This window comes from Sabethes cyaneus, chromosome 1, assembly GCF_943734655.1.
Source record: "Sabethes cyaneus chromosome 1, idSabCyanKW18_F2, whole genome shotgun sequence".
NCBI lineage: Eukaryota > Metazoa > Arthropoda > Insecta > Diptera > Culicidae > Sabethes > Sabethes cyaneus.
In genome coordinates, this window is record NC_071353.1 from 91,026,744 (window position 1) to 91,048,175 (window position 21,432).

The 21,432-nt window shown below is 40.1% G+C and overlaps 1 protein-coding gene across 1 annotated transcript; it reads right to left on the bottom strand.

Moving 5' to 3' along the window:
• Nucleotides 1-12,157: 12,157 nt before the first annotated feature.
• On the bottom strand, nucleotides 12,158-13,927 carry LOC128745937 (uncharacterized protein K02A2.6-like). The gene has a single exon (XM_053842998.1). The coding sequence runs from the start codon at nucleotides 13,925-13,927 to the stop codon at nucleotides 12,158-12,160; it is 1,770 nt and encodes a 589-aa protein (XP_053698973.1).
• Nucleotides 13,928-21,432: the final 7,505 nt, after the last annotated feature.

Below are 21,432 nucleotides of genomic sequence, written 5' to 3' on the forward strand. Positions count from 1 at the left end.
CGAAGCCGTGCAACGGAGATTTATTAGACACGCGTTAAGACATCTCCCGTGGTCCGACTATCAAAATCTCCCACCTTATGAGAACCGCTGTAAACTGCTAAATATGGAAACCTTACGTGAAAGGAGGAACGTATCCAGAGCCGTTTTTGTAGCTCAACTTCTGAAATGGGAGATAGATGCACCTGAACTTCTGGGTATGATAGACATAAATGTTAGACCTCGGGCACTTAGATCCCGAGGATTTCTTCGGCCGGCTTTTCATCGCACACAATACGGACAACACGAACCAATTCAGGCAATGTGCTGTTTATTTAATGACGCATATGAACAATTTGACTTTTCTATATCGACGAGTACATTTAAGAATAGGATAAGGGCTAATGCATTTTAATGTGAAATTTATGTTTTATGTTTATTTAAGTTTGTGCTTATGTATGTTACTATTTTAGTCTAAAAGATAATGGGTTTTTATGCCGATTTGAGAATGGGTAAAATCTCAACTCAAATCGGCTTTTCCCATTCATATTTGAAATCTTCATTTAGACTCTAGATCCGATGGAGAAAACAATAAATAAACAATAAACAATAAACAATAAATAATCTAGATATGCATTGTAAGCGGTCGGTACCATTACAATTATCCTAGCATTATCAAAACATCAGCACTTAGTCCAGCTTTGAACCCGTTTGAACATCTCTTGAGATCATTTCAAAACTAAAATAAGAAATCATTTGATTTTTAATCAAAATGACTGAAGTCTTGTAAAAAATGACCAGCAATATCCCACAGGAATATTTAGAAATACGTTAATTTTATCCCAAACAGATTGGAACAGGTTTTCAGGAATGTAGATGGTCCAAATAGCAGTTAAGCGAGAAAAAATATTTATTTCAACTAGTAGTTAACTATCTAAATACTTTTTAACTGCATTTTTGGGAAATTTAAACTTGTAACTTTTCTTTTGTTCAGTCTGAACATCTCAGGGCGGACATAAGTCAATGCGGAGAACAAGCGAGTACGTGGAAAAGAATATAGCAGGGCTCTATGATTAAATATGATGAAAAGATAATGTAATTCACTAGATACAACGAATTTATTCAAATATCGTTTGGCGTCAGGATGGGAAAGGGTTTTTGGATGGTTGTATACCTCAACGTAGCTGTGTCGTAGCTCCTCCGAAGTCTGCTCAGGGTGGTGAATTTTAGCGGTGGTGCCACCTCGTGGCCGGGTTGTGCCTAGAACCGCCGTCTCAATCAATCTGGTGGGCGGCGGGAATCCAACTTCGCTTGCCGTCTTTAGCCGCCGGTATTACAGTTGAAGGCCTCGTTCACAGGTCGCTGGTTGGTTCGAATCTCGAGGGGTCCCGCAGTCCGCCAGTGAAATACAGCACACAGAAGTATCCGCGTCCGCGATCGTAGCCGGGTGATTTGCACGGGCCAACGGGAACGGGAAGGCACTAGATACGGTCACTCACACACTTGGCTCACTATTTAATTTTTGTCGTCACCTGGCGAGAATTTATATACTTAAATTAAATGACGCGACTTGGTTCGGTCTATGGTTGTTACCAGAAAGAAGGCCGTCCGCAGGGCAGACGGCGTATTTATCCAACTCCGCCCAATTTTGCAAGTCATGCTGACATCTCGCGTAGCTGTCAACGTTGGTCCACTGACAGGCGGGCAGTTGCGTCAATGTATACGGTTTTTGTCGGAGTTGATATGGAGGGGTATTAGGAGCGGGATTGGGATTTTATTTGAATTTAAATTTAAATTAGGTATATTTAACTCAAGAAAGGTAATTAGAGTAGAATTTTAGTTTTAAAGCAAAATATTTATTTTAATTAGATTTTAATTATTTAAATTAGAAAACATATTATTGGATTAATCAATTAGATGAATTAGATTTAGTTTATAATACAAAATATAAGAATTTAAATGAAAAATTTAGCTCTCGTGCATTGTGACCTACGATTAAGGGGTTACAATCTTCCCCGGGCAGGTAATAAAAAAAATAGGAACATTTTTTTTATCATCAAAAGGATTTACTTTCGCTCTTACAAGCTTATGGGCCTACTTCTTCCGAAGTTCCGACGGAATATGCGGCAATGATTTTTTCCATTTAAGGAGCTCTTTTCCCGCATATTAGACAGATCTTAAGGAGTGAGACTCTCCATTTCTATTAAGCATCTAGGAATTTATTTTTGCTATTAAAAGCTCATGGGCCTACTTCTTCCGGAGTTCCGACGAAATATATGGTAATGATTTTTCCACTAAAGGAGCTCTTTTCCCATATATTAGACAGATCTTCAGGAGTGAGACTCGCCATTTTTATTAAGTGTTTATGGGCCTACTTCTTCTAGAACTAAGACACAATACAAAGCGATGATTGTTTCCATCAAGGAGCTCTTTCACTTAGTATTAGACATACTTCTAGGAGTGAGACTCGCCATAAGGAGGTATTTTCGCTATCATAAGCTTATGGGCCTGCTTCTTCCGGAGTTCCGACGAAATATATGGCAATGATTTTTCCGTTGAAGGAGCTCTTTTCCCATATATTGGACAGATCTTCAGGAGTGAGACTCGCCATCTCTTGTAATCGGTGGGAATAAAACTTTCCAGGAATTATAGTTCATTTCAATTCGAAATCTGTGAACCGGTCTATCAGGGTTCGTCAGAAAAAATGCCACTCTGCTGCCTCGCTATAACCGATATACTATCAACAATCAATGATTAAAAGGAACCGCCAATGATAAAAATTATCTTAATTAGGTATATGCATTTAGAAGACAGAATTTCATTGTACACTCTTCTTATATAATTTACTATCACGAGGAACGTTGTTGGCTCGGATAACATACTGGTATATTTCCATTCATTCATCCCCTTTCGCTGGTACCAATTCCCATTCAATCTCATTCAAATTTCCTCATTCATTCCCGTGATTATATTCTTAATTTTATCGTGATTCTAGGGCGCCCTAAGCAAAATATATTGTATAAATGTTAGCTTGCTCGAGACTTTTTTGAATTTACCGAAAGTGCTATCATCGTGTACGGAGTACGTTCATGAAGCTTGACGATTAAATTTATACTGGCGAAGATTACCCCTGGGGTTTCGTCCAGTTTCTAATAATGTGCATCTACTTTATCGACTGACCGACTGTCAAATCGCAATGCCGAAATGTGGTTTTAATTCCATCATTAAGACGTTGCTAGTATCGGTGGAGGCTGAAAAACGTGGCTGCAGGTAAGTGAAAATTTAATATTATTTAATCCTTACTTTCTTTTTAGGGTATTAGCGATGGCTCATCCAGGTTTTAAAAGATTAGCTGGCCAAATGCCTATATCTTTGCCAGACAAGTCCTGTAGTTCATATGAAGAGGAACCAACTTTCGATCTAATTTTACACGGAATATATTGTTTGCCATATTTGGCATTATAATGTTCAGCCGCGTTCGAAAGTTTCATATTTTTACGGTATACCAGTTGTCCAGGGGTAAACGATTGGGCAAATCGACGGTGCCTAAGATTATATTGTTTTCGTGAGTTTTCGTGCGATTTAGTTAAATTTTTTTGTACTATTTCATACGTCTTCCCAAAATTTTGTTTACGTTTTTGCTCCTTATCATCGTCAGAAAGTTCAGGGTGTCGTGCGAGACGGTGATCGGTGCCCAATTCCGATAATTCATGACCGTGAATAATAAAATAGGGGGTGAAACCTGTCGCGGAATGAATACTAGTGTTAATCATGAGTTCTATCTCAGGAGTTCTAGTATCCCATGTCCGTTGATCGTCCTTAACGTAGGACCGAATGGCAGTGTTAATCGTGCGGTTTACACGTTCCACGGGATTCGCCTGCGAGTGATACCTAGAGTTCAGCCAGTGTTTGATTCCGAAGCGATCAATGAGTGCTTTAAACTCCTTCGAAGTAAACGTACTTCCGTTATCGGAAATTATTACTTCAGGAACAGAGTTCCGGTAGAACCATTGGTCCTTCAGAATCATACAGAGGGCTGAGCTGTCCAGTTTTCTCACAGGCTGAATCATCACCCATTTTGAAAAATAGTCAGCAATAACTAATATGTGTTGATTTCCCTTGCGACTGCGAGGAAGTGGGCCTATGAAGTCAATGGAAATTATTTGCCACGGACCATTTGCTTCCCGCATTTTACCCATTTCAGGCGACACTGGGACAAAAGCAGGTTTTATTTCTTTGCATGTTGCGCACTTCTGTATGTGCGATCGGACATCAAAAGCCATCTTCGGCCAATAATACCGTTTTTGGATTCGAGCTAGTGTTTTATCGCATCCAGTGTGTAGGCTCTCATCGTGATTTTGGGCTATGACGTTAGGAATTTCACTAGGGGGAGGAACAAGTTTCCATTCGAATCGGCTATCGTAAGGCTGATCCTTGGCGGTAACAAACTTGTACAAAATGTCATTCTCAACCTTAAAGTCGACGAAAGCATCGGGCTTATCGACAACATCTTGCTTCATACGGTTATACCATGAATTAGTGTTCGAGTCTTGGATTACAGCAATGCTACGGGATAGGGCATCGGCCACTATGTTGTCTTTTCCCTTTCTGTGTACCACAGTCATGTCGTATTGCTGTAGGTCCAAACTCCATCGGCTACATCGTGATCCTACTTTCCATTTGGAATGCAGAATGTGTGTCAAGGCGGAAGAATCCGTAACCAAAGTGAAGTGATATCCCTCTATGTACCCGCGAAAAGCATCTATAGAAAGTAATGCTGCTAGTGCCTCTTTCTCAGCAGCATGATAATTTCGCTGAGGAGTGGTTAATTTGTGTGAATAGTATGCAATTACTTTCTCGTCGTCTTCTTGCTGTTGTGTTAGGACCCCGGCCACGGCAACGTCACTGGCATCCGTCTGGATGATAAATTCTTTTTCAAAATTTGGACTGCCCAAAATCGGGGCGCTTATTAGTAATTCTTTGATGGTGCAAAATGATGTTTCAGCCTCATTGTTCCATTTTATCGTTTTGCTAGAAGATTTTAAAAGATCGGTCAACGGTGCAGTAGCCCCGCTGAAATCAGGAATAAATCTTCGGTAATAGTTTGCCATCCCTAAAAACCTTCGAAGTTTAGTGATGGTGGTGGGTCTTTCATAATCCACGATTGGTTTAACCTTATCGGGATTAGTACGAAGGCCACCTGTGCCAAGAAGGTACCCAAGAAAGGGGACTTCAGAGACACCAAATCTGGATTTTGTGACGTTAATGCACAGATTTGCCCCATTCAGCCTTCGTGCTACCTCACGTAAAAGTTGCACGTGATGCTCGAATGTCTCCGTGACCACGATAATATCATCGAGATACACGAAGACAAACGGCTCCAACACTCCGTGTCCCAAAACTTTATCCATTAAGCGTGCAAGCGTGGCTGGACTATTCACAAGCCCGAAGGGCATTCTTGTATATTGAAATAGTCCCTTTCCCTGGACACTAAAGGCAGTGTACTTTCGGGAACCGCTTTCGAGCGGAACTTGCAAGAAGGCCTCGGAGAGATCAATAGTGGATAGGTATTGGGCCTTGGGGAGCTGACTTAGTATACGACACGGATGCGGCAAAGGATACGCATCGCGAACAGTCCGTTCGTTAATTTTTCTGGCGTCAAGGCACAATCGCACTTTGTTAGGCTTAATGACGGGAACACAGTTGAGCGACCAATCTGAGTAACTGCGCTCAATTATTCCCGCGTTCAGCAGCCTTTGTAATTCTATAGCAACTAACCCCTGAGTCTTAGGGGACATTACATAAGGAAATTGGCGAACTGGGGGTTTGTTTTTCCATTCCTCTTGAAGGATAATTTGATGCTCTGCCAAGGGGGTCAGTGATAGTTGCCCTTGGCATGCGGGCAGAAACAAATCTTTTATCTTTGCCATCACCTGTTCTTCTTCTGCAGAAAGAACCGTGGGTGAACTGGAAAATTCAGGATAAGAATCAATTATGTTACAATCCTGAACGGTGGGTTGAATACGGAATTTCTCCCAGAAATCCATTCCACATAAGCAACTTATGGTTAAATCTTGCACTACTAAAGAGGGAATTATTTTACATATATTATTAAAAGTAAAAGGCAAATCTATTTGCCCCGATATGTTTAATTTTTCACCGCTGGCCGTTCGTAGCACAATCGGGTTTTGGAGAGGCAATAGTTTTCTTTTATTTAATCTGGAGAAAACTGAGAAATTGATTAAAGTTACGTTGCTTCCGCTGTCTAAAAGGGCGCGGATTTTTATTCCGTATAGGTCAACTATAATATAAGGTCTATTATCAGAGTTTGGGTATGAGATAGATAGTACAACGGGGTCTTTAGTGTAAATATTTTCAGCTGCTGTTTCGAAGACGGTAAGTATATCTTCTTTTTCAGCACACGCGTTTAATGTGAGAAATTCAGCGGGCGGCGGTTTTCGCTCGCTGCCAGAGAGTTTTTTATACAATATGGGCAGTTATTCGTCGGGTAACCTCGGAAACCGCAGTTTTCGCAGACTACTCCCCTAGGCATTCGGCAATCTTTAAACGAATGTTCATAATTACCGCAGTTGTAGCACTGATTAGGTGGGGGTGGTCTATGAGAGTTAATAAGCGTTTCTAATGTCATTGTGCGATTTTGATTTACCGCGGAAGTGGTTCGTTGGTGATTCTGATATGGAGTTTTGAAGTGATTCGATGCAGTTTCTGGTAAGTTTAATGAAGTTCTAGGATTTCTTGAAGTGTTAGGTACAGTCGCGGAGGAAGTCTGGCTTGCTTGCGGATTGGACAAGCTTTTTTTGGTTTTCTTCGAATTTACTTCAACTAAGTGTACCGATTTTTCATCTTCGAAAATCTTAGAGTAAGCTGGGAATAGCAAAGCATCAACTTTTTTCGCTGCCGAGATTAAACTTGGCAAATCTATGATATTTACAAACACTAAATGTTTCTTATATTCTAATCTCATATTTTGTTCTAAAATTTTTAATTTTTCATATTCGCTCAGCTGTACGCTCATGGTACGAAAAAGCTTTTCCATTTCGTAATAATATTCATGGAACGATTCTTTATTATTTTGGCTTCTTCGATAAATTTTCTTTTTAATCAATGCATCCAGATCCGGGTGCATAAAATTACGTTTGAGTTCCCAGACTAGATGTTGCCAATTTAGTAAAAGACCGGATGTGCGCATGGTCATATACCATTTTAAAGCCGCACCTGAAAAAAGGTGTATCGCGGATTCAAACAATTCGACCTCACTAGTTTGCTCGGCTAAAGCTAACGCCTGAATAATTTCTAGGAACTCATTCAGTTTTAACCCTTGATCTTCACCATCATATTTGGTAATCGACCATTTTGAAACCGGTAGATTTCTGCGTGACTGGTTCATCTGCGGTGTCGACCGTGGCGGGGTGTGAATAAAATTCGGTAGAGGGTCAAAGTTAGCACGTGGAACGGCGCCAAAAGCGCAATAATCGAAATTGCTTGAATTTGGTAACACGTTTGTTGTACTAACTTGTGGCACAAAGCTATGGTGTTGAGGACCAATCGGTTGGCGAACATGATGCATGTTCGCTAAATAGCAACTAGAAAAACTATTCGCTAGACTTGTTACTGTAGCTGTTTGCGAAACGGAACAAGGAGTGATGTTAGCTTGGCAATGACTAGTTGAAATAGGCTTATGATGACATTGGACTGCATAAGGGTGCGCGATGCTCGTGTTCAAAGAAAGATTAGATCGTTCTTGATTCACGTAAGGTTGAGTGTTAGGGTAACTATTAGGATTGAACACGTCCAACTGTTGGTTTATCGTAGTTTGAGTGAAACTATCTTGACAACTTGCTTTGTTCGTGAGTTGGCGTTCCAGCTCAGTAATTCGTTCTTGCATGGCGTTGATCAATTCTAAAGTTTTTGGATCGGGTTGCAAACTATTGTTCACCATTTGCCTTGAATTTTCCTGCGTGCCACTACTACTTCTATCCGTTTCATCACTATTTGCCCCACCATTACTATTCGTCCCACTGGATGTAAAATAGAAATATCTTTTTAAGATATCAGTACATTTTGAAAGTAATAAATTTAACTGTCTCGTTTGGTCTGCTTCTCTCGAATTATTGGCTAACTGATACACTTTATGACCTAAATGTAAGAGTCTCGATTTGCATTTCGCCTTTACAAATTTGTCACCATTTGCCACGTGGTTCAATATTTCAGCCAATTTCTGCTGACTGGTTAAAATTTCTTGATCGAAATCCATTTCGAGCTCAATTGCGAGAAGATTATTATCTTCTCTTTCTAATTTTAAACATTCCCTCAAACTTCGACGCCTTCGGGAGAAAGAAGGATCGTCCTGAATAATGATTTGCCGTATTGAAAGCTCAAACAATAGCTCGTCTTCTAACAAATGGTCCACGTGCATATCATGGTACCACCCTAGAATCACTAGTTTGGTTATCGTTTCCGGTCACTTCGCTCATTTTAATTTGTCTAATATATCGCTTAATAAAGTATAAAAGAAGAATATTCAACACAACTCTGGATTATACACTAATTATTGTATCACGTGGTTCGTTATACTAAATCACTGTATCGTTGATAGTTATCGGTATTATAGGGGCAAAGCAAAGTATATCGAAATGATAATTCTCATCATCCGAAATGATAATTTGCTTCACGATTATCAAATATTATTGAACACAATTCACTCTTAAAAATAAAATATATCTGAAATAGGAATTAGGATAGCTAATTACGATTCCTCCCGGAGTTCGGAGAAAAAAGGGTTCCACTTTTTAATTTAAAACTTGGAAACCTTTTTGTTCTCTTTTATTTTGCGTTGGGCGCCAATTGTAACTTTTCTTTTGTTCAGTCTGAACATCTCAGGGCGGACATAAGTCAATGCGGAGAACAAGCGAGTACGTGGAAAAGAATATAGCAGGGCTCTATGATTAAATATGATGAAAAGATAATGTAATTCACTAGATACAACGAATTTATTCAAATATCGTTTGGCGTCAGGATGGGAAAGGGTTTTTGGATGGTTGTATACCTCAACGTAGCTGTGTCGTAGCTCCTCCGAAGTCTGCTCAGGGTGGTGAATTTTAGCGGTGGTGCCACCTCGTGGCCGGGTTGTGCCTAGAACCGCCGTCTCAATCAATCTGGTGGGCGGCGGGAATCCAACTTCGCTTGCCGTCTTTAGCCGCCGGTATTACAGTTGAAGGCCTCGTTCACAGGTCGCTGGTTGGTTCGAATCTCGAGGGGTCCCGCAGTCCGCCAGTGAAATACAGCACACAGAAGTATCCGCGTCCGCGATCGTAGCCGGGTGATTTGCACGGGCCAACGGGAACGGGAAGGCACTAGATACGGTCACTCACACACTTGGCTCACTATTTAATTTTTGTCGTCACCTGGCGAGAATTTATATACTTAAATTAAATGACGCGACTTGGTTCGGTCTATGGTTGTTACCAGAAAGAAGGCCGTCCGCAGGGCAGACGGCGTATTTATCCAACTCCGCCCAATTTTGCAAGTCATGCTGACATCTCGCGTAGCTGTCAACGTTGGTCCACTGACAGGCGGGCAGTTGCGTCAATGTATACGGTTTTTGTCGGAGTTGATATGGAGGGGTATTAGGAGCGGGATTGGGATTTTATTTGAATTTAAATTTAAATTAGGTATATTTAACTCAAGAAAGGTAATTAGAGTAGAATTTTAGTTTTAAAGCAAAATATTTATTTTAATTAGATTTTAATTATTTAAATTAGAAAACATATTATTGGATTAATCAATTAGATGAATTAGATTTAGTTTATAATACAAAATATAAGAATTTAAATGAAAAATTTAGCTCTCGTGCATTGTGACCTACGATTAAGGGGTTACAAACTATATGGATTGTTGCTATGCAACTAAATATGTTTCAGGTAAACATTGTTTAAAAAATGCGTTGCCATTAGGGCTGTCGGTATTGGGCTCTTTTGGTGAAAACCGGTATTTCGGTATTGGCGTAGAAAATACCGGTAGTACCGGTAAAATACCGGTATTGGCAGATTATTCAGAATCACTAGAAATGTTAATGTTTTTCAGTATATGTCTTTATTTTCAAACTTTAGCTTCAGAATTTGTGAATGGTCAATTACGCAGGTTCCACGTCGGAACGCCGCACTGTAGAATCACTCGACACGAAGGACTGCTGGGCGAAACAAACTACGTCTTACCTGTCCGAGCGTCTGCTGAAATAATGAGGGACGATACTGCGCAATGTTGCCAGTGACAATTGCACATCGTACCAGTCTCGCATGACAGTGTTGCTAACACTATTATCGTTAAGGGGAAGGAATCCTCAAATTAGAGTGACTATATACAGAGTGGCGAATCCTGCATACACATCATATGCATGCACCTCACATCCTTCTCCTTCCCTAAAAAAAGAAGGGTTCCATTCTAATGAATAATTATTTGTGATACTAACGTTCCTGCAGTTTCTCCAAATATTGGCAACAGAGAATTGATGTTTATGCATTAGGTCAAATAGTTTGACACATGAAAATTATTATCTTTTCAAATCGACATGAACCATAAATGTATTGTATGTTAAATGTCACTGTACCACACGGTGAATAGTTATTCTTTCTCTAACTTTGTTTGATAATCATTACCATAGCCATTATTGGAAAATACTGAGAAAAAAAAACACACATACACGCACAAAGGTGGGCGTGGGAGCCGAAGTATTTAAAACATGCATTGCGAACGACATGATGCAGTTTTATTTTCGACAGTTGCAAATCATAAAACTGCCGAGCAGTTTATAACATAATTGAAACTTTGCGTTGGGAACGGCCTTAATTTCGCATGCTGAGGGAGTCGTCACTACTCCGTCACCGCTCGAACTACTCGATTCATTTTGACAACCTGGACAACCGACTCATTTCAGTGCTCGACAACACTTGACAGCTGGCATGCTTGACACGAATTTCGGTTCACAATCTAAAAAAAACTAATATAAATATCTAGCAGGCTGAGCGGGCTGAGCAGGCATCGAATAAAAAACAATTTTCATTCTTTCCGCTGCTGGACATTCGTATTGGATAAAAAAGAATGATTCAAGATTTCCACCATATTAAAATGGAACAGTAAACGAAATTTCAAGTGGATTCCATAGCCTACATCAACGACGTCGACATAATTTGGAGCAATCCCCAACATTACTCTCCGATGAAAAAAAAAAAACAAGAACAGAGACGTTTCACAAATCGAATGGACTTGACTCCTCGTCAAAAGGAGCATCTTCACCATTGTATAACCGAGACGAGGGATCGGCTATGTTTTCAATTCCTTTAACATACTCCACAGTATAATCGTACGGACTGAGCCTCAGTGCCCACCCATCTGCTCGGGTTAGAGCCCTTTTTGAGCTTTCACGTGATGGTAATGAATTTCTTTATACATAATCAATACTTTTTGTAATTTTAGCTAATATTCCGTTCAATGTGTACGTGTTGTATCACTTTTATTCGCATTGCTGTACGTAATCTGATAGATGGGCAGGAGCCTTCCTATCTCTAGACGGCCGATTTGGTGCAGTCACTTCTGTTAGATTCTTTTCATTTGAATTTCTCCAACGGTGCACTTTTCTTGTTTGTGTAACATGACGACGTACTTGACAACCGTCTTCGTCACTAAGAAGCAGATTCCCGTTATTTTCCCGCATTACAGTGTAACGCTTTTTGTCGAACCTCGTATCCCCTTTCATTTTTAATTGATGTTCTAAAATCACTTGGTCTCCCGGATGAACCTCACACGGTTTTGCGTTCCGCCGAGCGTCTTCATGATCTTTGGAATACAATTTCGATTTAGCATCTCTAGTGTCTAGTAGATGCTCATCGATAACTACCCTACCTCGATTTAATAGTGGTAGACCTCGTCGAAATTTTCTCCCATACATAATTTCCTCTGGAGCCATCCTGGTAACTGAGTGAGCTGCTGCATTATGAGCATTTACAGCTGTCTGCAGCTCCAAGTTAAAGTCCAATCCATTTGACTGTGCCGTGGACATCGCTTTGTTGACGACCTTCATAAAGTTTTCGACCAAACCATTCTGCTATGGAAAGAAGGGCGTAGAGAAGATCGTTCGAATGCCCCGAGCATTGCAATAGTTTTTCTAGTCCTCTCCATTAAACGGTGGTCCATTGTCCGATTTGATCGCTTCAGGGAAGCCCTCTCTGTTAAATACATCATCGAGAATCTTTTTGGTGTTCTCAAAACTTGTAGATTTTAAGGGCCGAGCAATTGCGTATCTTGACCTGTAATCTATTATTACCAAGATCAAAATCCATCCGTATTTTGTGTATGGACCGTTAAAGTCGAGAGCTATCGTTTCCCAAACCGATTTCGGCGCAAATATACGGCGCATCGGTGTCGGTTTCTCTGGCCTGCCATTTACAGCACATGATTCACACGACTTAACCCAATCGTCAGCATCAATGCCCATGCCTGGCCACCACACTCGTTCGCGGAGGATGCTTTTGAGTTTCGCAGTTGACGGATGCCCAGTATGCGCTACTTCAAGAGCCTTTTGGCGCAATTGTCCAGGCACTACGACACAACCTAGCTTTATTAATATGCCATCTTTTACAAACAAATCATCTGACACCGCTTTGTAACGACTTAAATGCTTTGGCCAGTTCCCCGTTTCTAAGGCTTGGATTACTTGCTGCAGGATATTATCCTTTTTGGTGATATCTTTAATTTCATCTTCAGTCATAAAACTGATGGTGTTGGATTCTATATGGGCGACTTCCCATGGACTTGACTCCTCGTCAAAAGGAGCATCTTCACCATTGTATAACCGAGACGAGGGATCGGCTATGTTTTCAATTCCTTTAACATACTCCACAGTATAATCGTACGGACTGAGCCTCAGTGCCCACCCATCTGCTCGGGTTAGAGCCCTTTTTGAGCTTTCACGTGACCGGTTGAATATAAATGTTGTTCCTTTCGCATCTGTGCGTAAAGTGAAATGACGGCCCAATAGGTACGAGAAGTGTTCCACCGCCCATACTGCTCCAAGCGCTTCTCTTTGGTTCTGTGCGTACCTCTTTTCAGTATCTGTTAATGCTTTGGAAGCAAAACTGGTAATTCGCGGATTTTTCTCGGCCCATTCTTGCACTAATACTGCACCCAAAGCACTTGGCGAAGCATCTGTATACAGTATTGTATTTTCATGTTCTGAAAAATAGCCCAACGATACAGTGCAATGGATAATCTGCTGTTTCAATGCATTGAAAGCTTCTTCGTGTTGATCACGCCAGCTCCACGTTTTAGATCCTACAACTGACCATAATGGATTCGAAATCGTAGCAAAATGTTTTATGTAAGGGCTGACGAACGCTGCTAGCCCTAGAAAACTCCGCAATTCCGAAGTTGTTGAGGGTGGACGAAATTTTTTAATCGCGTTGATTTTTGCTTCTTCAATGTGAAATCCGTTTTTATCCAATTTATGTCCAAGAAACGTAACTTCGGTTCTATCAAACTCACATTTTTCCTCATTAAGAGTTAAATTGTTGGCTCGTAGTATCTGTAGCACATGAGCAACGATTTTATGCAACTTCTCTAAACTATTCGCAAACAGTAGTATGTCGTCAATGTAAACTATCTTATTTTCGATGCTTTCTAATATCCGAGTCATTTCACGTTGGAATATTTCCGGAGCACAATTTACTCCGAACATTAGTCGTGTAAATCTAAACATACCATTCTCTGCTAAAAATGTCGTTAGATCCCGCGACTCGTTGCTCAATTCCAAGTGATAGTAGGCGCTTTTCAAATCCAACTTAGTAAAATATCGTGCCCCATACAATTTGATTTTCATTTCGTCTAACAGTGGCAAACGGAAATACTCTCTCTTGATGGCTTTATTCGGTGCTCTCATATTCACAACCAACCTGAAGTCGTCTTTCCCTTTAGATACCGCGGTCATGTCACTTATCCATACCGGGGCAGTTGTTACTCTTTCAATAATGCCGCTTGCTTCCATCTCCAATAACCGTCGTCTTGCACCTTCGCGGTAAGCTGCTGGTATATTTTAGTAGGTGTTTCGAGTTGGAGGAATACTTTGGTCGACACTAAACTTAATTTTAACACCTGGCATTTTTGTAAAAATTTTTTTGTTAACAATTTCACACTTGTTCACTTGAGGTCCAATCAACAAGAGCCCCAATTCGTTTGCTGTCGACCTGCCAAGAAGAGATCGCTTTCCTTCGTTTACTACAATAAAATCGGCAACCAGTGAGTTTGTAGATCCAAGGATCTGTATAGTTGATTTGAATGCAAAATCTATTTTCATTGGATCATTTGAAGCGTAGGCTTGCAATCTTCTGTCAGCATAAGTTTCAATAGGTTTCAGTTGAGCTAAACCAGATTCATACTCCACTTTCAGGTTTTGCCAATCAGCACCCCCAACCACGTTCACATCTGCTCCCGAATCAATTAGAAATCTTATAGGATTGGACGATCTAAGGTGACAGTAGACCAGGACATCATCGAGAGAGAGCGAATTAAGCTATTAAAAAAAAAATTGGATAGAGACATGTTTTACTATTATTGTATGTTGTATTTCCTTAAAATATATTTATTTTACCTCTTCTTCCTTAGCATCTGCTTTTACTTCTTGCTGTACATTGTATTCATGTAATGAATTTATACGACTGGTTCTACATACTATAGCAAAGTGGCCAAATTTCCCACATGCATTGCATTTGAGTTTTAGGGCCGGACAAGGACGATTTCGATGCATCCATTTGTTACATCTAGAGCATCTGTCTCGGCGGCTGCTGGAGCGGAATCTATCTGGACGAAATTGTTTGCTTCGGGATGCACTTGGTTCGCTCGGATTCTCGCGCTTCGTGTTTCTAGATATGTGGCTCCGTATTTGGTTGATTGTCTCATCTTCCGCACAGGTTGCTTGTCGCGTTTCCCCTTTATATGCTTCGTCTCGAGTGGCTGCCTGCACAATGACCTTAGTGTCGCGACCGTATAACCTGCAGTCCTCAGCAAGTTTCTGATTTGTCATGCCTTTTAAAAGCTGGTTATGGACGGAACGTTCCTGGTCTTTCGTACTATACTGACACAGGCGTAATTTTTCCACTAGCCTGGCATGGAAACCCATAGTGGACTCTCCTCTAAATTGCTTCATACACAAGAAGGCGTCATGCTCCGCAGTAATATCCATCATGGACCGTAGGTGGTCCTCGATATTTTTGATGAAGATTTGATAGCATTGTTTGTCATTTAGATCCGGACGAAGTTTCGCTGCTCGGACGATGCCTTGCAATTGCTCCCCCATAGACAAAAAGAGCAGTTGTGTTCGGCGCACCGGGTCAAGCGCATTAGACAGGAAGGCAGCAATTTCGAAATTCTCTATGTATTTCATCCACTCCTCCCACATTTTGGACGCTGGAACATTTTTGGGGAATGGTTTCATCTGGCCCCATCGGATGCTTGGACCACCTCCATCTGCGGGTGATGATGGCAATGTGAGGAAGCCGCTCCAACTGTTCTCCGGAGTATTAGCGTCGTTATTATGTTGCTGACCGTTGCGCTTCGATATCTCATCTATAGTCTTTTGCATTTCAGCGAGTTGTTGTTTCAACAACTCGTTCTCCTGCCTCCAATCCGTTGTGCATCGATAATGTTCGAACTGGTCGAATCCATCTTCATCGCTGCGTGGCTCTTCGTACTCGTCACTAAAAAACTTCGGGCCACGAACGTATTTCCCGGCATCTTGTTCCATTACGTCCGAATCACAATCCGAAACATTGTGCACGTCTTCTTCGTGGCTAACGCGTACATATCTGCCTGATACTGACATTCTCACGTTTATACCAATATATTTCGAATATTAAAATTTGGTAATCTGTAAAGATTCGTAAACAAATATGATTCCCTTAGAACCTTATTAAAAAAACAAATATTTTGGAGGGTGTAGCATAACACGTCTCTGGACAATTTTGAAACGCGCTTTCAACTACAGGTTTACTTCCCAGCGGCTATTCTCAACACGCTGCCAGATTATTCCAGGCGGTTTTCCTTACGCACCTAGATTTTTTTTTGTGGTTTTCGTTACTCACGTAAGCGGTTTTCCCAACTCGCTATTCTTTTTTTTGTGGTTTTCTTTACCCACTAGCGGTTGTCCCAACTCGCTTTTTCCTCGGTGGTTTTCTTTACGCACCTTCAACTTAACTTTAACTTGAGGGCGGTTTTCTTTACACGTCCTCACAGCGGTCGTCTCGACACGCCATTTTTCTCTTCTGTGGTCGTTTTCTTTACAGACCATATTCCAGACGGTTTTCATTACACGTCAGATAAAAAAAATAAAAAAATGGCTCCGTGCCGAGTGACTCTACGAGAAAAATAAAAACAAATAAAAAGCCATCAACTGTTCGAAATAGTAGACAGGATCGCCAATGTGAATGGTCAATTACGCAGGTTCCACGTCGGAACGCCGCACTGTAGAATCACTCGACACGAAGGACTGCTGGGCGAAACAAACTACGTCTTACCTGTCCGAGCGTCTGCTGAAATAATGAGGGACGATACTGCGCAATGTTGCCAGTGACAATTGCACATCGTACCAGTCTCGCATGACAGTGTTGCTAACACTATTATCGTTAAGGGGAAGGAATCTTCAAATTAGAGTGACTATATACAGAGTGGCGAATCCTGCATACACATCATATGGATGCACCTCACAGTATTGTTGCTTAGCAAAGTAGAATTTAAGCAGATATAGTACGCTAAGCGATTTATTTCTCTTGCTAGAACGGATTATGTTGCCAACACTTCCAACAATTGACAAAATTTCCGCTTTCATCGAAGTCTAACGAACGGCTGTAAGCGCATCAGGAGTTTTCCTTTTATTTCTTCTATTTTTGATCTATTTTTGAATATCCCGGGATTGCAGCTTCCACTATAATGAATGCCTCGGTTTCCTACAATCTCTTCACGAATTTTTCCTCCATCCCCAAACCGGAACTCTTGATAGCGTCCTCCTCTTAAGCATCATTCACAGGTACATTCTGCTCTCTGTTATCAATCCCACTATTCGCAGATAGTGGCTTGGAGAGCTCATCTGCTTGTTCAATCAAAGTATCACTCGAAAGACTTGAAAAGTATTCCAAATTCAGTATGACTGGCAGATTCTTAAATGGCACGATTGCTCAAAATGCGCAAAGATCCCTGTATTCTAATCACGGCCCGGAATCGTCGAAACAAATAAATGAAGCTGACTCTCGTACCTTCGCTTCATACATGAAGTCACTTGTTTCATTTGTTCAACAGAACGTTTTAAGTAAACTTCAGCTGAAGTTAGTGAGTGTAACAAATGACGACGACTGGTTGTACTGTACCTTAAACGGGTTCAAGAGGTATAATTATTTGATCCACAGTTTCACCCTTGTCATTGATAGTAATCGAAGAGTCTCGTCAGCATTAACACGAAGTTGTTTTTCTATGAGTTTTACAATCTTCTATCCAACTTAGTTCTTATTTGAATAAGGAAACTAAAAAAACTAGGATATTAGAAAATACCGGAAATACCGGTTTTTTGCCTTTCCAAAACCGATATTTCGGTATCCAAAAATTAGCCGGTATTACCGGTTTCGGTACTACCGGTACTACCGGTTAGACAGCCCTAGTTGCCATTCTTTGCAAAAATACTATTACAATATTATTAAGAGAAAAATTTGTGCGCTGCTGTCCAAATACTTTTTTGGCGGATTGTACGTGTGAGAGCGTAAATCGCGAAAGCGAGTTTCTCAAAACTGTGTTTCCAAAGTCGACGAGCATGATTTCTCGAAAAAACCTAAACCGATCCACTTGAAACTTTTAAACAAGTTATGTTTTCGATTTGTTGATTTAATACAAGTTTTCTGGAAATATTTTCTAGAGATTAATCGAAGGTTAAAATTATTTTTCTATTTTTTTTTGGTCTGTTACCGTAACATGAATACAAATTTTCACTTTAATCAGTTAAAAGGTTTAGTCCTCTCAACTGTGTGTAAATAACCTGTTACTCTTCCTAATGCATTAGAAAAAAGATTTGAGCTTGCTGTCATTCTCATTTTAATTCGAATTTCGTTTTGTATTTTGATATAATTCATTGCCGCAAGTATCAATTGATGTACCCAGTGTTGGGCACCGCTAATTCGCTAATTCGCTAACCGATACAATTTGCTCGATAATCGTGAAAATTTCGCTAATCACTAATCGCAAACTGCAAATTAACAGTTACTGTTTATTTTTGAACATATCGCAATAACTTGCATTGTGATCTATCGCTGTACAAATTATTTGTAATTTACATTTATTACATGGCTTTTCTTAATTTACCTAAGATCAAAACCTATTATAATGGATAAAATGCTTTACAGTTTATTAATTTCAAAATAAACAGCGGCAGTTCATTTGGAATCATAGCCCAGCAACAATTCGGCTAGTCTGAGTATAAATTATAAAGTATAACGAGCTTTTCTCGATTGGTCGGTTAGCGAATTAGCGAATTAGCGGTGCCCAACACTGGATGTACCGCAAACTTCGAATCACATCAGCTTGATGAAATAAGACTAATAGAAGTAATGGAGACATTTTGGACCAAAATGGTCACATCACCATTGGTGCCGGAAGAACATCCGGAACCCAATTCGCGGCACATTGTTTAAATTTTAGCATAATTCATCTTACGGCACATCAAATCACATCATCTTGATAAAATGGGACTATTGAAAATATAATAAAGACATTTTGAAAGCAAATGACCACATCACTATCGGATCCGGAACATCCGGTACCTGGTTCAGGGGAATTCTTTGGATTTTAAGATAATGCATCATGAGGCACATCAAATCATATCGCTTTGATCAAAAGACATTGATGGAAGTACAATGGAGACATTTTGGAACAAAATAGCCATTTCAGTAACCGGGTTTGGGGTCAATTGATAATTTTAGGCTATATAAGCTATTTAACTTATAATGAACCGGTTAACGGGGTAATTCTGGTTATATTGGGGCGGTTTGAAACAAAATCGTATGGCTCTGAAAACTACAATACATATATCAAACTAATAATGTGTTTTAGAAGCAGCCATTACCATTGGAATAAAAATCAAAGGGGTTGTGTACAAGACACGACCGCATATATAGGTGACGCAGGACTACGTAAGTCTCTTTGTATAGTGATAGTAGCATGTATTCATGCTTGTAATCATTTGATTCTTCATGTATACATGCTATATGTAACATATTTACATGCTACATGCGTTATATGTAACATTTATCAAAGTAGTAACATTGCATACGTTCAATTCTCAAAAGATTGTGCATTTGAAAACAATTTAACAAAATCAAAAACACAAACTATTGTTTTCCTGCTACCTTACTGAAATTAAAGATTGTTTTTATTATCCATGGCTTCCCACGTTGAAGGGATTTTACAAATTCAATCCTATTTTATCAACAGCACATCTTTTCACTACACTTCTAATGAAACGGCAAGCATGCATATTCATACAGAGTCATATTGTAACCGAACACTACAGCTGTAGCACATTTTTCCAACACAGATTTCAAAATCGCCTAGGTTTAATCGTCTCGCAGCAAAGAATTTGCGATCTATTGGGACAACGAGCTTGTGTCAATTTTTCTGGCTCACTTCCCTAACACAGACATCAAATTGGACTAGGTTTAATCGCGTTCGTAAGAAATCTGTTGGCACGAAGGGGCTTTGTTTCTCTCGCTGGCGTACTTCCCAAGCAAGGACATCAAAATGGTCTAGGTTGAACCGCGGTGTTAAGAAATCTTGTTGAAATGAGGAAGCTTTTTCACTTGTTTTGGTTTACTTCCCAAGCACAGATATCAAATTGGTATAGGTTTAGATCATCGTGTAGAATCTTCCAACCAATCACGAAGCGAGAATTCTGGTAAAACATAGGTTCATTATTTTCAATTTTTCACTAGTTCAATATCAAGAATCTATACTTTCCTTCATTTGAGTCAATTCTTAGAAGATTTTCCGATAGATTGGTGTAACAATATTGAAAATCGATCGGAAAACCGCTGAGCTATTAGCGCTCAAAACCTTTCATTTTTCGTGACGCTCGCATTTTTCGATTTTTTGGAATGACACCCTATCTCAAAACTTGCCGTAAGACGTAGTCCTACGTCAAAAACCATCTTATGTGTTGAAGGCATATCGTGTATCATAGCTTCTAAGGTATTACACATTTTTATTCCGAATAACCCCATATGTGCTGAATCATAATCCACCCAGTTAGCATCGGGGTAAGATGCTAACCTAACAAGCCAGTCGTCGTATATTCGAATCTCGGCTGGGAGGTGCTGCTATAGAGTCAGTAGGATCGTTGCACTAGCCCCGTAATTATCCTGTACTCTAATAACTGACTGCGAAGTCTATCGATAAAGAAGGGGCAAGTTCTCAAGGCGATGTTTATATGCATGGCTTTGCTTTGTGCTGAATCATCCCGTTTTACGGTTCATTATAAATTAAATACCTTATGTACCCCAAAATCATCAATGGGCCCCTAAGTCCGGGTACCGGATTTTATGCGACTGACACTGGAGTGGCTATTTGACACCAAAATGTCTCCATTGCACTTCCATCAATCTTATTTTATCAAAGCGACGTGATTTGATGTTCCGCAGCCTGAGCCTAACAGAAGGCACAAAAAAATGTCCGCCGAACCTGGTACCGGATTTCCCAGAACCGATGCTTATGTGACCATTTGCCTTCAAAATGTCTTTATTATACTTTCAATAGTCTTATGGTATCAAGGTGATGTGATTTGTCGTCCCGCAAGATGAATCATCCTAAAATTCAAGATTGCCTCAAGTACCGGGTAGTTCCATTAGTCTTATTTTGCCCAGCCGATGTGATTTGATATGCCGCAAAATGGATTATCTCAAAATACAAAAATGTCCCCGGAGACAGGTGGTTGATGTTCCGGAACCGACGCTGAAGCGGCCATTAGTCAACAAAATACTCCGAAATTTACCTTGGGTGTCAGTTTTGGGTCATACCTTTGAAATGAGGCAAAGAAAACGAAGTTCGGATTGAAAATGAATGAAAAAGAGCAAGCTCAAAATTTAAGTCATTTTTGATGACACTTTCGTTTAGATGGACCGATACAAATCAATTGGGGAATCAAACAACACGCATTGTACAACGGGAGCAAATTATTTGAATTTATAAGAAGCAATAAATTGAAATAACTTACAGAAGACAACTATACAAAAACTTTTTAAATTAAGAATATCGTAAAAAAAAGAATTCATAACTACATATTTCATTACTTTACCCACTGTCCAGGCAGATTAGACCAGACACAAGAGGATTAAAATACCCAACTTTTGTTTTTGTTTT

Coding starts and splice junctions, on each gene's coding strand:
- LOC128745937 (XM_053842998.1), bottom strand. CDS start 13,927: ATGAGAGCACCGAATAAAGCCATCAAGAGAGAGTATTTCCGTTTGCCA.